Below are 15,815 nucleotides of genomic sequence, written 5' to 3' on the forward strand. Positions count from 1 at the left end.
ACCTGGGACCTTCTGCGCTCAAAGCAGATGCTCTGCCACTGAGCTAGGGCCCTTCCCCTTGTTTCTGCAGTCCCAATAACTCAGTAAAACCAAGGAAGTTAGCTGTCCTCTTGGATCGACTTCATGGGTCATGGTTTGTTTGGCCGCTTAAGGGAAGCACAGAAAGCTGCCTGGTGAAGAGTCAGGCTGTTGGCCCACCTGGCTCAGTTACCATCCATGATGGCAGGCAGTGGCTCTCCAGAATTTCAGACTGAGGTCTCTCCCAACCCTACCTGGAGAACTCAGGGCCTTCTGTCTGAAAGCTCCTACTCTATCACTGAGCTGCAGCCCTTCTGGAATTCACTTGGAGCTTTATTGTAATGAAATGCTGAGGCAAGGAGCTAAAGAACAGGATCCCAAAACTGACCAAGATGAAGGCCTCAGAGATTCTGGCCTGACCCCTCAAGGTCTCATTTGCAAGTGAAATGAAGCCCTGAGTGCGCTTAAGTGAATCAACATGTTTAGGCTTTCCTGCTCTGCTTTCTCTCTACCATTTCTTCCTCCCATCACTGTGGAAATTAAGATGCAAGCTCTTTGAGGTAGAATCTTGTCTCTCCCACCCTCAATTTTTTTTTAATCCTTTCCTCATTGTCTGGGGATAACAGAAGCAATGAGCAGCTGCTTTTGGCTGCCCTTTAGCAAGAACTGCCTGCAGGTAACTCAATCTGGACCCACTAGCAAGATCACTTAAGTACAGGAAACAGAAAGGGACCTGCAGATATGGCAAGAGTACAAAGGGTATTATTGATCCATATCATCATCAGACTCCTGCCCACCTAGCAGTTCGAAAGCACCCCTAAAGTGCAAGTAGATAAATAGGTACCGCTTTCTAGCAGGAAGGTAAACGGCGTTTCCGTGTGCTGCGCTGGTGCTGGCTCGCCAGAGCAGCTTCGTCACACTGGCCACGTGACCCGGAAGTGTCTCCGGACAGCGCCGGCCTCTTAAGTGAGATGGGCGCACAACCCTAGAGTCAGACACGACTGGCCTGTACGGGCAGGGGTACCTTTACCTTTACCTATCATCATCAGAACACAAGCTCCAGCAGAAGCCCACAGGTCCCTCTTACGGATTTGACTCCTATCTTGAGGCATCATAAACAATGTATTTCCTCCAATGTACATATTATCCCCGTTCCTACAATTTGAAGGGGATGGAAAGTGAGTGCCCCTCTAGCCTGCCAATCAACCAATACCTCAAGCTGTGCCTTTTAAGTCTAGGTAATCCACGCTGAGGACGAATATAATCTAAACACAGGATTCTTAAACCTCACAGGATTTATCTGTCTTGAGAGAGATTCCAGCTAGCTTTAAGCAGCTACCGAAATCTGCTTCCTCCACCCACAACCCAAGGCCTTTTGTTCACAGCAAGTTCTAGTTTGGAGGAGTAACTCCACTTGGCAGTCAATCTCCTTCCTGAAAACCACAACAATTTCTCACTGGCTTCACCCAACCCCGCAGTGCTGTAGAAGCCGCAATGGAGACCGAGCTATATTAGCAGCTTCTGCAGGTGCAGCCACTAAAACCTGCTCTGACTTATCTTTACTCACTTCTGCAGTGCAAGAAGCCAGTGATGTGGTTCCTGGACTCATTGCTAGCATACTTCTCCAGCCCCCAAACTTCCTACTGTTCATCCTTGTTCTCCAATCTCACAAATCAGATCCTTTTGCTGATTCTTCCTACAAAGCCTCTGCCCAGGTACCTAATTTTACAGCTCTGTTGTTAACTTCAAACACATCGCTTCTGGGAATCAAGATATAAAAGCCAGTCCCAGAATCACCTTGCAGTAAAAATGGGTTTAGGGTCATCTAAGAGTGGAAGAAGAGAGACTGTAGCTGAAAGAGACTGTGGGAGCAGGGGGAGTCCCCGAAGCGGCCATATGTAACAAGCAGCAGGTAAAGTTGCTATATAGTGCCACACAGAGAATGAATCAGCAGCAGCAAAATATCTATATATACAAAACCCAAACATGTTGATTGTTCCCAAAGGACACGCAGCCTGCCAAGAAGTGAAAGTGAAGGTGCCATTCAAAACTGCTCTTATCAGCAGCTGCATCTGTAGTTGCCATACTTTTCATCTCTGCCACCCCTTGCCAGAGAGTATTGCAACACCAGCAAATATATGAAAACTGCATGTAGCAAGTCTCCCACCCCCACGCCCCCCGAGGTTGGGTCAGGTAAAACAGCCTCTTCTTAGTTGTACGACAAAGCAAAATTACGGTCCTGCAATTGTTCCATTTGCACAGCAGATTTGAGTTGAGAATACTTGGCCTCTAGAATTGAAGCAATGATCAAAACCCTGGAAAAACGAGCATGTATATTATATGGAAACTTGGCCATTTTGCTCATCCATTGCAACAACGCGTAACTTTTCCTTACCTGTGCTATCCTCTATTCTTGTACCAGCTTCTGTTTGCAGTGACTCCTCCATGCCCTCCTCCTCTTCCATCACTGGCTTCTGTAACAAAGGAACTTTCAGAGTTTCTTCTGCTTCATGCTTGGGTCTAGGCTGCGTTTCTGGATGAAGAAGCTTTCCTGGCCTCTCATGCTGCTTTTTGCTTTCTCCTTCCCGAGTTGTCCTACCATCACGTCGTGACTTTAAGAACGCAAGTAAACCCGGATCTGATAAGCATGAAAATGGGACAAAATACTCTCAGCATTAAAATTCCTCCTTGATGCATGTGTCAATTCTTTGAGTCAATAATGATTGATGTTATTACAGTGGTACCTCAGGTTAAGTATTTAATTCGTTCCGGAGGTCCATTCTTAACCTGGAACTGTTCTTAACCTGAAGCACCACTTTAGCTAATGGGGTCCCCGTCTGCTGATGTGCTGCTGCCGCACGATTTCTGTTCTCCTCCTGAAGCAAAGTTCTTAACCCAAGGTACTATTTCTGGGTTAGCAGAGTCTGTAACCTGAAGCGTATGTAACCCGAGGTACCACTGTATTATTACTATTAATAATAATAATTATTGTTGTTGACAATATAAAAACATAAAAATGCATAACATAAAGGTAAAGGGACCCCTGACCATTAGGTCCAGTCGTGACTGACTCTGGGGTTGCGGCACTCATCTCGCTTTATTGGCCGAGGGAGCCGGCGTATAGCTTCCGGGTCATGTGGCCAGCATGACTAAGTCGCTTCTGGTGAACCAGAGCAGCACACGGAAATGCCATTTACCTTCCCACTGGAGCGGTACCTATTTATCTACTTGCACTTCCTGCTTTCGAACTGCTAGGTTGGCAGGAGCAGGGACCAAGCAACGGGAGCTCACCCTGTCACTGGGATTCGAACCGCCGACCATCTGATTGGCAAGTCCTAAGCTCTGTTGTTTAACCCACAGTGCCACCTGCGTCCCACATAACATAGTAACAAGCAAAACCAATATCCCCACTCATATCCTCATCAGGTCCCCTCCCACCTGGCCTTCAGACAGATGACTGCTTTTCAGGTTGCAAGTTAAAGACACGATATCACATTTGTGTCTCAGAAGCATCCCGTCCAAAGAAATTAATGTAAGCAGCTCACTTCAACAGACCCATGAGGTCTGTGAAAGAGGCTTTGCAGTTTGTGTGCCTGTTACAAAGTCGGCTGCATAAATTAAACATGCCAACAGGAAATCTTCAAGCGTGGAAGCGAGTCCTGGGAATGATTCCACATGTCTGAAGCTGGCTTTGCTGCTTTGGACAACGTTCTTTTGTGTAGAGTTCATGTTATGTTTCGTGCTTTCAAAACTGAAGGCAACTGCCCTGATCCTTAAAAATCAGAGGGGGGTTAATCCAAATCACTGGATAAGGTGTACAGAAGTCAGCAAGAAGTTCGTACCTAGCTGAGCCAGCAGTCGTTTCTGCTCCTCCAAGATCTGCTCTTGAGACATGGACTGCAGCTTCTCCAGGTTCTCCTTGTGGATGTTCTGGGCTTCTTGCTCTCCTCCCAGGCTTCCAAGACCTTTCCCAGTGACAATACTTGACCGCTGACTGTGTACACTACCAGCAGGCATATCTAGAAACAAAGGGCACTGTGAGCGGTATTCATAAGCAAACTTAAACTGACAAAATACTCCACTGAGTTGATTCACAATCTGGTGCATGTAGTCTCAGACATTAAGTCCCACTGAGTTCAATGGTGCTTACTCCAATGTAACTGTGCGCAGCATCACCGCCTCAATGCTAGGGCTCACCAGCACAACCCTTTAAGGAGATTTTTGCTTCTCTATGCTAATATTCAATAAGCATCCCCCATGCCATCAGGAACTGAGAATACTTGCTCCACAGGTATCAACATTTACCTTCCTCACTCCTGCGGAATTGGGTCTCCATGGCTTCAGAAGGTAGGGCAGCATCTGGAGCTGCTGGTCCTACATTTGTCTGCTCAGCTTCCTCAAGAGAAAGAGAAGATATTTGAGCCACTTCGGCTGCCCTCTTAGCAGCTATCTTCTGAGCAAAGATACTTTTCTTTCCAGCTGCTGATTTTGCCTGCAAGAAGACAAAACAGCAAGTAAACACTCCTATGCCTTTCTCATATAACAAAAAAAAAAACCAATTCATCAACATTCCTGCCACCCACTCCAATTGGGTCAATATGTGTTATCCAGATTTTCTGCTGCCTTCAACATGGATTTCTATATTGTGTCCTCAACTGCAAGCTGTAGATTAGACAATTTTAAGGGTGGGGTGGAGAGAGACAGAGTCACAGCCCTTCCTCACTCTTTCCCAGATACGATGTAATATATTTAAACACCAGGAAGAGGAAAATAAATACATTCCTTGACAAAATGCAGCAAGCAAGAAAGCATCTCGTTGTAGGTAAATTCTGGCTAGCTTGTTCCACTCTGCTTCTATGATTAATCCAAGAGTCTGCTTATCTGAACGCTTTGCATTTCTGAGGATAAACAGACTTCACTGTCTTGGAAAAGCCATCTCTGAAGATTTTGGGACCGTAAGAGGGCAACAATTTCACAGTAATAAATTTGATGAATGATGCCTAACTAATGGATTTTAAAATTTGCATAGTGTCTACACTCAGGCTCTATCAGAGACTTACTGACTATTGATAAGAAAAAAGCAGCATGAAGCATATCCACCTTGATGATACTAAGCCAAGAAGCTGCGATGGAAAGAAAAATGATATATTGCTATAGCCAAGATTGCACAGCCGATATGCACACCATGAACTGTGTGGAAACTGGCAGCAGAGTTTCTGTGGATGCAGGTTTGCTTCCCTCCAACAAGAGCCAAAACAGCTGGATCAGCATGCAAAAGCCTGTCTGTGCATGCAGAAGAGACTCCCTGGATCCCGGCCCATGTCTCCCATCAGCATATTTAAAAAAGGAGACAAATAGTAGCAGCATCTATATTCAAAATGGCAAAAACCAACATTGCACACCACAATAGAAAACTTTGCAATGTGCTTGAAAGACTGGCTTTTTTATTTAAAAAACAAAACAGCATTCCCTGTAACAAGCTTTTCAGATGCTCCAGCCCTTCAAGTCCATGCTGTCTCCCAGGAGACAAAACTCTTGCATGCTCTCCCCTTCTCTCTGTTGTTTTCTGAGCTGTTGCCTCCTAGAACTCCAATCAGTAGTTGGGTGGGAGTGTCTGCCAATTCTGCTGCAGCTCCCATAGTACAAATGTAAGTGAATAGGCCAGAGGTGCAGGCAAGCACAAGGCCACACCACATAACCCCCCCCCAAAAAAACCCACATTTTGTAGCATGCCAAAAATGCAGTTCAGACTCTGCTAAACTAGGAAGAAAGCCAGGTAATTTCAGGGCTCTGCTAAGTTTTCATAAATGACAATGGTAGTAAAAACTGGGCAGAGAACCACTGGAAACACACGTAACTGCACAGAAGTAAGGAAAGTGCTTTGTAAAGGGCACTGAAGGAATGTGATAATGTATTGCATTATCTTACACTTCACTAATGTGAATCCACCACTCACTGCTAGCAGGTATAGAATGGCTTCCTTCATCAACTTTGGAAATATGGAATAACATGTTCGGTACCGTTAGCCTAAACTTCACCAGGAAGTGGTGTGACAATGACAACAGGAGTCACAAAAACCTGCTCTATTTCCAGACCTTGCCACCAAGGGCATAAACCAAATCAAGGGCATGTCCCACACTTGGGGTCAAGCTGGTGATCCCTCAAGGAAGCCCCATGGTTGTCATGAGCCAGACACTGCCTCCCAAAATCCAACCAAAGCCCAACAATGTCCCATCCATCTAGCAGACTCATCCCACACAACTTAAAATCTAACACGTGTGCTTTTAACGTAACTCACTGCATCCAGTTTGCCGAGTCTCCTATGTAACGCCCTAGAAGCCCCAACACTTCCTCTATTTATTCAAAGCATTTTGGGCTGCACGACAAAGTCCATCAGCAGCAGATTGCATTATGATGAAGCATAATACACAGAACTAAAAAAAGAAGAGTTTGGATTTGATATCCCGCTTTATCACTACCCGAAGGAGTCTCAAAGCGACTAACACTCTCCTTTCCCTTCCTCCCCCACAACAAGCACTCTGTGAGGTGAAGGTAAGCTAAACAAAGCAGAAACAGGAGGAGAGGGGGCTGATAAATGTGAAGCTGCTTTTCTTACCTCTGTTTTTATTTCGGACCTGTGAAAGACTCTGGGAAACGCATCTCCAGTGAAGACAGGCATGGTCACGTTGGCAGTGCTTGTGTCACGTTCCTGCCACAAAGACACAATGCCAAATGAATACTGGTTTCATTCATTAAAGCATTACAGTGCTTTACAATGGCTCAGCAGAAGGAGTTTGGCCTTAGACTCCTGCTCAGGTCTTCCCTCAGCTATGAGACAGTAGCTGTTGCAAAAACTCCTCACTTCAATTTTCATTTTGTACTTGTCTAAGAGTGGCCTACTTCTAAGAATGAAAGAGGCGCTAGGTTCATCAGCATTGGACAAGGACAGTTCCATCCTTTCTCCAGAAAAAGCATAAAATTGTGTCACTTGAGAGATGCATCACTGAAAGACACTTGCCAACCATCAACACTTCCATGGTTTTTTATAAAAAAAACTTTCATTATATTTTTTTGAAGACAATGTAGCATAAATTGTAAAAAGGCCAAGAGACCAGAAACAAATTCTTACTAGACAATAAAAACATTATCTTGGCATTAACAAAACCGGTGTTGAATCGTCGGTTAACCCATGGATTTCTAGCAACAAATACAACGATGCAGCTGTGTCCTTCACAAGGTGTAATTTCATAACTGAAGCATATCCGCACATGCCTATATCCAAGCAGGCTACTAATTATTTGTAACTTCATAATTATTTGTAACTGAGGTCAATGAGACTTGCTTCCAGTTAAGGGGGCAGAGAACTGCAGCCTTTCTAATAGAATGACTGACAGCCTCTGTCACATCCAGAGGCTACTGATGGCAGGGTGGAGCAGAGGTGCTTACTTGGCCTCCCAGCAGGTTAGTCGCGGCTGTTTACTGGGGTGGGGGAGGTCAGTGCAGTGCATACGCATAGGGTAAGTCAATCTGGGCACCCTCACCCTGCTCTCTCCTAGAAAGCTAAGGTAAAGGTAAAGGGACCCCTGACCATTAGGTCCAGTCATGGAAGACTCTGGGGTTGCAGCGCTCATCTCGCTTTATTGGCCGAGGGAGCCGGCGACTGTCCGCATAAAGATTCCGGGTCATGTGGCCAGCATGACTAAGCTGCTTCTGGCAAACCAGAGCAGCGCATGGAAATGCCGTTTACCTTCCCGCCGGAGTGGTACCTATTTATCTACTTGCACTTTGACGTGCTTTTGAACTGCTAGGTTGGCAGGAGCAGGAACTGAGCAACGGGAGCTCACTCCATTGCGGGGATTCAAACTGCCAACCTTCTGATCGGCAAGTCCAAGGCTCAGTGGTTTAACCCACAGTGCTAATAACTGTTAGTGAATATATAATCGGTTATGATGTCATTCAAAATATACGAATAAGCCACCTCAAAATGATGTACACATCATACAACACATCTCACAAAATATTCAAGTAACTACAAGTTGTTATATGTATCAGAGTCAAACAAAGAATCAAACAAATCAATGAATAGCGAGGAACGCCAAGCCGTTTCTCAAAGGAAGACGTCTCACAAAAGTCTCAAAAGGACAGTATATCCGGAATAGTTCAACTGTTTCAGAATAAAGTCTTCATCAGTTAATAATTATCAATTAAATATTCATACTAGTGGGGATCATGCTAGTGGGCACTGATCCACTAATGTCCAGCGTGTTGCGTTTGCATTTTTGTAGATTGTTACATTTTGCACACAGGGGTTTGTGTTTCTTCAGATTACTCTCCCAGAAAGCAGCGGTGAGTTACCTGCCAGAAGGTCAGGTAAGCGCCTCCTCCCCACCCCCTTGTCTGCTACCGGTCATTTCTGGACCTCATACACAAATTTCATACCTAACAACTTGTTCGCAACATGGGCTAAGTTCTGCTTGACCTTTTCTACCGGGGCGCACATCCCCAAATACAAAATAAATGTGTCTCATGTCAAATACCAAGGGAATCTTAAACAGATATATGTACCTCGAAACAAGGACGTGGTAAAATGCATGTTGGTAAAATATATGTACACACAGTTTTGGTAGCCAATTCATGTGTTTTGCTCTTTGGTATATGAAGCCAAAGGGACGCGGGTGGCGCTGTGGGTTGAACCACAGAGCCTAGGGCTTGCCGATCAGAAGGTCAGCAGTTTGGATCCCCACAACGGGGTGAGCTCCCGTTGATCGGTCCCTGCTCCTGCCAACCTAGCAGTTCAAAAGCACGTCAAAGTGCAAGTAGATAAATAGGTACCACTCCGGCGGGAAGGTAAACGGTGTTTCCGTGCGCTGCTCTGGTTCGCCAGAAGCGGTTTAGTCATGCTGGCCACATGACCCGGAAGCTGTACGCCAGCTACCTCAGCCAATAAAGCGAGATGAGCGCCGCAACCCCAATCATCTGCAACTGGACCTAATGGTCAGGGGTCCCTTTACCTTTACCTATATGAAGCCAAGCTCTAGCTTGCTTGAATGAATGAATATCTATTACACTAAAGATCTCCGGCAGCAGGGCTAAGAAGGACCATTGACCTCATAGAATCATAGAGCTGGAAAGGATCCAAGGGTCATCGAGTCCAACCATCTGCAACGCAGGAACGTCAGAGAGCACCTGTCAGTAAGGCGGCACTCACTCCATACAAAGCAGCTTCCTATAAATTCAGTGGTCAGAAGGTGCCTTTGAGCCCCAGAAGGCTTCATTTCCCAGCAAAAGAAGAATAAATTAAACAACAATAAGTAAAAATGTGTATAATTATAAATTACGTAATTTCTGCTTTGGAATGTATGTGTGCAATATTTGGGTTACTCTGCAGGATTATATCACTTTATTTTTAATGCATGCTGCCCCAGCTTGAGTATTTATCAATCATTACCACAGGTCAATCAGAGGTTTAATCACTATTATTGTAGTTCTTATAAACAGGACACACAATTATTTTGCTGAAGACAGCTGTGATGTGTTGATCACTGCGATCCAACTGCTCTCCTGGATCCTCATCAAAATGAACACGGGCACTTTTGAATTTGGATTTTTTGGGAGGTGCTGGTGTCAGTGGAGGGGGCACATCAGGAAAGTCTGAGAGAGAGAGAGAGAATATGCAGAGCATTAGTAATCTCCAGGTGTTTTATGGTGTTTTAGTATTTTGCTGGAACAACCAGGTCAGATGGGAGGCATATACAGTGGTACCTCAGGTTACATACGCTTCAGGTTACAGACTCCGCTAACCGAGAAATAGTACCTCGGGTTAAGAACTTTGCTTCAGGATCAGAACAGAAATCGTGCGGCGGCGCAGCAGCAGTGGGAGGCCCCATTAGCTAAAGTGGTGCTTCAGGTTAAGAACAGTTTCAGGTTAAGAACGGACCTCCAGAACGAATTAAGTACGTAACCAGAGGTACCACTGTATATAATAAAATTTATATTATCATTATTTTATTGTATTATTATTATTATTAAATGATGCCCTTAATTCCAACTGGGTTGCCATCAAGTCTTGACAACAATCTGGCACCAAAAATGGCTGCTTTGCAAACAGAAAGAGGGATGGCTGGGAACAGTAGGAAGTGCAGGCAAGGTTACAGTAAGCAAGCTGCTCAAATATACCTATCAACTTACAGGCAATGAATAAGTGATTTTGGTTTTGTTGACTACTAAGCCAGCCTTCCCCAATCTGACGTGCTCCAGATGGGACTGATGGGAGTTGCAAAATACCCAAACAGCACTAGGCTGGGGAAGGCTGTACTAAACCATCAATACAAAACAAGGTAATTTGAAATAAAAAAAGGTAAACTTACCATCCAGCATCACCACATCCCTGTCATGCTGCAATGGGGGTCTCTCATCCTCTCCACTCCCCAGATCCCCTCTTCTCTTATCTGCTTTCTTTACAACCTTCACTGCCGGAGAAGCTTTCGCTGCCAGGAACTGATTCTGGAACTTCAGCAAATCTGCCTCCGACTCCCCAGGCTTGGGCCTTGACAACATCTTTCTCCTTTTGCAGTCACAGCCTTCCTTTACAGAGCTTAAGGGTTAACCTGAATCAGGTGCAGAGAAAGGGAGGAAAGGAACTTTACCTGGGAAACCAAGCTTTTGAAGAATTATTACCCTCTACTTTTACACACTTTTCAAGTACCCCAAAGGGCCACAAATAACAGGGCTTTTAACGGACAGCCCAGGCATGTCAATGGCCTCCCCCTCTCCCACCCCAATTAGGGTGCCCTGCTATTACACTCATTTGAAACCGGAAATTTGTGCAGAATAGTTGTTGCACAATTCTCTGCAAACACATTCTCATGGCAAAAAGGGGGAGGAAACACAGTGTTATTGCTGCTGTGGGTGTTATTTTAGGAAGGAGGCAGAACACACACACTGCAATCCACCTGTCTTTGATGTGACTTCTGCACAAACGGCTGTTTCTAAAGTGCTCCTTCCTTTCTTCTGTTCTTCACAGCACTTTCCCCCCAGTTTATTTATGGAAGCTTCAGACACAGTGGAGGAAATAGTAAGCGAATCCCAACAAAATGGTCAACTTTTTGTATGTACAGCAGCGCTATGGGGCTTGAGGGCCCAAGTGTTTGATATCCTAGAGAAACTGACTTCAAAAGGCCGCCACAGAGCAAACTGCAACCGCTCACAGGGAAACATACTTGTGATCAAAGTTTCCTTCTGTCCTTGTCCTCCCTTCAGAACAAAATATGACATAGTTGTATACTTACTATTACCTAGGCAGCAGTGGCCTAATGGTCTGGGATCATAGAGGGTTGAAGACCCATTGATTACTATTTCTGCAGCAAGGTCCCTGCAAGGTCCTTGTCTCCAATGTCCTTTAAAAGGTTAAGGTAAAGGACCCCTGACAATTAAGTCCACTCGCAGATGACTCTGGGGTTGTGGTGCTCATCTTGCTTTACAGGCTGAGGGAGCCAGAGTTTGTCCACAGACAGTTTTTCTGGGTCATGTGGCCAGCATGACTAAGCCACTTCTGGCACAATGGAACACCGAAACCACAGCAGCACATGGAAATGCCGTTTACCTTCCCGCCGGAGTGATACCTATTTATCTACTTGCACTTTTGGGCGTGCTTTCAAACTGCTAGGTTGGCAGGAGCTGGGACTGAGCACAACGGGAGCTCAGCCCATCACGGGGATTCAAACTGCCGACCTTCTGATCAGCAAGCCCAAGAGGCTCAGTGGTTTAGACCACAGTGCCACCCACGTCCCTTCCAGTGTCCTACAGCCACTGTATTGCTAAGCATTTAGGAACACCAAAAACACAAGGTGCTTCTTTTTCAAGAGACCAGTGTGCAGGTTCTGTTACATACAAGGGAACTTCATGGAAAACACAATTTAAGTCACTCCAAATCATTTGCCCATGTATGTGCACAGAATAGTAGCTGAAAGGCAACCTGTGGAGACCTGCATTGATTGTTGCAATGCATCCCTAATTATTAGCATTGTATAATTTATAAAATTGTTGTATAACCTTAGAAGGGGCGTGGTGGTTATATCATGAAGGCACCCTGCACTTCTAAATTTCCCACTGCTCTACTGCTAAGCAGTCCAATGAGGTCCTTTATTTCAAAGCACAACTTAAAACTTTTAAGGCACAACTTTAAGTCAGCAACGCCCAACAAACAATAACAGACACCCCTCACGTCAGAGCAATCAATACTAGTGGCCCAGAGTGATACCAGAACAGACCTCCTGGCAACTCAACTTTCACAATCTGAAGGCGAAACCATGCAAGGCCTTTGGTCCAAGATAAATGTTATGAAATGCTTTTGCAGGAAGCATGCCAAGGGAGAGAGTTCTTTCATTTTATCTCTTTTCAGAATCAGATTGAAACATTACTGAAAGAAGATATTCAGAAACAGATATCGAAGGGAACACCTTTGGTGTAGTGGATAGTTTTTGGGATAGGGCAGGAGTGGCTTGCCTGGTGTGACAGAGTTGCAGCAATGTCTTCCTGGCAGGCATATCACTGCCGCTTTACAGAAAGAGGGGCAAGGCAGCAGAGGGGCTTAAGCTGTGTGGGTGCAGCAGCGGGAATGCAAGAATGGTTCCCCCAGGGTACCTGCACAGCCCTGACATCCCCACTGCCTCATCCGTCCGTGTAAGCAGCAATGATGTCTCTGCTGGGAGGCTATTATTACAGCTTTGTCCCACCAGATGAGCAGCTCTTGTTCTAGGACTTCAGAGAGCAGAGTTCAGATCCCCTCTTAGTCATGAAGTTCATTGGGTTGACCACTCACTGCCTTTTGGCCTACCCTACCTCACAAGGTTGATGTGAGAATAAAATGGGGAGGGAACTCTGAGCTCCTTGGATGAAAGGTGGAATATAAATGTAAAAATAAATATATTACATAGATACACATATACACCATATATCTGAAGTATATCTGAAGGAGCATCTCCACCCCCATCATTCAGGCCTTCTGGCAGTTCCCTCACTGCAAGAAGTGAGGCTACATGGAACCAGGCAGAGGGCCTTCTCGGCAGTGGTACCTGACCTGTGAAATGCTCTCCCATCAGATGTCAAGGAAATAAACAACTGTATGACTTTTAGAAGACACCTGAAGGCAGCCCTATTAAGGGAAGTTTTTAATGTTTGATGTTTTATTGCTCTATTATTATTATTATTATCAACATTATTATTATTATTGATATTGTGTTGGAAGCTGCCCAGAGTGGCTGGGGAAACCCAGCCAAATGGGCAGGGTATAAATAATAAAGTATTATTATTATTATTATTATTATTAACGTAGAAACATATAAATAAATAAGAATAAAATGCAGGCACACTTCGTTGGTTGTGCATCTATGCCTTATTTGCCGCTTACACTTTTAAAATAAACATTAAGCCTTCACTTCTGCCAGTTTTAAATAGGTAAGGGGCAAATAATGCATCTGTTGCACATCAGCGAGAGACATATACTTTGCTCTCAAGTATTAAAAACAGAGTAAAAAAAATTGTGTGAGAAATAACCATTAATACTCCTATTACTAATTCCACCCACCTTATATGTGTTCAAACTATATTCTGTGCGTGTAGGCTGGATGAAGTCCAAAGGGTAAGACTCAAGTTCTGACTAGACTAGAATTTAAAATGCTGCTTGAGATGTGTGAAACAAATTAGCCATCTATTGATTGTGCATCTTGTATATTACACAACTTTTAGAAGACATCTGAAGGCAGCCCTGTATCGGGAGGTTTCTAACGCTTGATATTTTAATTTTGTTTTTAGATATGCTGTAAGTTGCCCAGAGTGGCTGGGGAAACCAAGCCAGATGGGTGGTGTATAAATAATAAAATTTATTATTAGTATTAGTATTATTATTATTACCATTTACACTGCCCTGCTGTGTTACACCTTCCTGCAATTTTCTTCATGCTTTTTTTATCTCCCCACCCCCACCCCAGTGCCACCACCACCGCTGCTGTGATGTCATCGTCTATGGATGGGACCAGCGTCATTCATTTCTGACATCATGCCATATGAAAAGGCACATCAGCTCTGGGCAGAAGAATCCCAGGGCTTGAATCTTTAAACTACATTTTAAAAAAGAAGGAAAACACACTTAAACTTGTACAGTAGTGCAGAGACTTCAGAGAAGACCACATGCTACTTCAAATGAGTGTTTGGGCATGGAAATTCTAATCCTTTGTTTTTTCTACACAAGTACCTATGTACCTTCTATACAAGTACCTATGTACCCATGTCTTTCCATTTGTACAGAATTTGGAATAAAGCTGTTAAATTTAATGAGCAAAGAATATCACGAGGAAGATTACAGCTAAACCATCACACACTTGTGTATGATATGCAAGTTATTTGGCTACTTGTCCTTGACATTCACCAAAGAAAGTAAAAAATCTATAAAGCAAAATATAATGTGTTCTGCAATATTTATCATCTGTCTATCTGGACTTCAACACAGGTATTCTTATTGCATGGTACTTCCTTCCTTTTTTCTGTATACTGCAAACTCAGTACCTTAATTATCAGACTTAAACTTCAAGTCCACTCAGACTGCTGGATCTTCCTGCAATCTGTTGCTGATAATCACACAGAAGGAACTGATGCAATCTGCAAAGCATCCCTTTAACGGTTTAAGCCATTGCTCTGGGAGGACACTTCTGTGTTTGTTTAAATAAAAGTTTGTATTTAAACGTCTAGTCTACTTTTCCAGCAGAGGCCTCAAATGCAATTAATCACATTTCTTTAGAAAGGGGGTAAACCTATGCTGTTCCTTCCTGGCTCCTGTCTTGCTTCTCCTACTACAACAATGGAGATTTTTTTAAACAAACAAACAGGTAAAAATCCAGGGCTGAACATGTGCCGCTGCACACATGCCAGAAACCGGTTTTGCCTTTTCTCTCTTCGCAAGTCATTCGCCGATTTCTTTTGTCTATGCAGGTATCATCGCCTCTTCTACTAGCCTCGCAGATACAACGGGCAGGCCCCAACTCGCCATTAGGGGCCCCTAGAAACAAGAGAATCCGATGCGTGGCAAAGCCCCCTTCAACCAATTCTAGCCTGCAGCTGTGGGGCATTTCCCCAGAGACAGAAAAACCCGCCTGAATGCACAGGCAGCCCCACTGCAAATAAAAACGCCATGTTATGGCTCGTGTCTTTAAAAGGAGTCCACGGCCCGTTAGGACGCATGCTCCATAGTCCCAAGCGTGCGGGGACGGGATGCAAAGAGTTTTCCGCGAAGGAATCGCTCTCTAGGCATGCTCAGAGGCACTTGAAAGCCCGGGTGCCCGAAGAAGCGGGCGGGCCGTGAGTCCCTAGGCCGGCACAACCTTCCACCTCCGTGCTAGGGAGACGGAGGCTGCCCACCCAGGAGGAGGAGGAGGAGACGCGGAGGCTGCTGGCGATGCCCACTGACCTGTGCTGCGTGGGCTGTTTCTGCCATCCTTAGAGGGCGGCAGCGGCGCCTCCGCTCAGCCCAGCAGCGCTTTGACGCACATGCCTCTGCTTCCGCCGCCGCCGCCAGGATGGGGAGGTTTCCCGGGCGGCGCGTCGAAACGAGGCCCCGCCTTCGCTGCCATTTTGGGATGCGGAGAGAGGCGGCGAAGAGAAGCCCCGGCAGCGGCTGGGAGCGACCGGCGACCTTGCCCGGGGCACGGGGGATGCACCCCAACCGCATGTCTATCCAGTTAGAAGTTCGTCCCACTGGTTTCCATGCCCCCCCCATAGGGTCGCATAGTCGCAGTGCCGGATTT

General features: G+C 45.2%; 1 protein-coding gene across 4 annotated transcripts in view; it reads right to left on the reverse strand.

Annotated features, from left to right (window-relative positions):
• The window catches only part of RPAP1 (RNA polymerase II associated protein 1), a 174,485-nt gene extending 158,879 nt beyond the window's left edge, over positions 1-15,606 (reverse strand). For 2 of the 4 annotated variants that reach the window (XM_083506091.1, XM_083506093.1), the window contains exons 1-8: positions 15,479-15,583; positions 11,307-11,414; positions 10,386-10,625; positions 9,524-9,669; positions 6,635-6,727; positions 4,324-4,510; positions 3,861-4,037; positions 2,414-2,656 (exon numbers count right to left, since the gene is read on the reverse strand). In XM_083506091.1, the coding sequence (XP_083362217.1) occupies positions 2,414-2,656; positions 3,861-4,037; positions 4,324-4,510; positions 6,635-6,727; positions 9,524-9,669; positions 10,386-10,575 (1,036 nt within the window). In that variant the 5' untranslated portion in view covers positions 10,576-10,625; positions 11,307-11,414; positions 15,479-15,583. Of the gene's footprint in view, positions 1-2,413; positions 2,657-3,860; positions 4,038-4,323; positions 4,511-6,634; positions 6,728-9,523; positions 9,670-10,385; positions 10,626-11,306; positions 11,415-14,580 lie in introns of all 4 variants that reach the window. The other 2 variants (XM_083506092.1, XM_083506094.1) reach the window with 2 other exon arrangements.
• Positions 15,607-15,815: the final 209 nt, after the last annotated feature.

The sequence above is a fragment of the Podarcis liolepis genome (genome assembly GCF_965112155.1).
Source record: "Podarcis liolepis genome assembly, chromosome: 1".
In the NCBI taxonomy this organism is placed as follows: domain Eukaryota; kingdom Metazoa; phylum Chordata; class Lepidosauria; order Squamata; family Lacertidae; genus Podarcis; species Podarcis liolepis.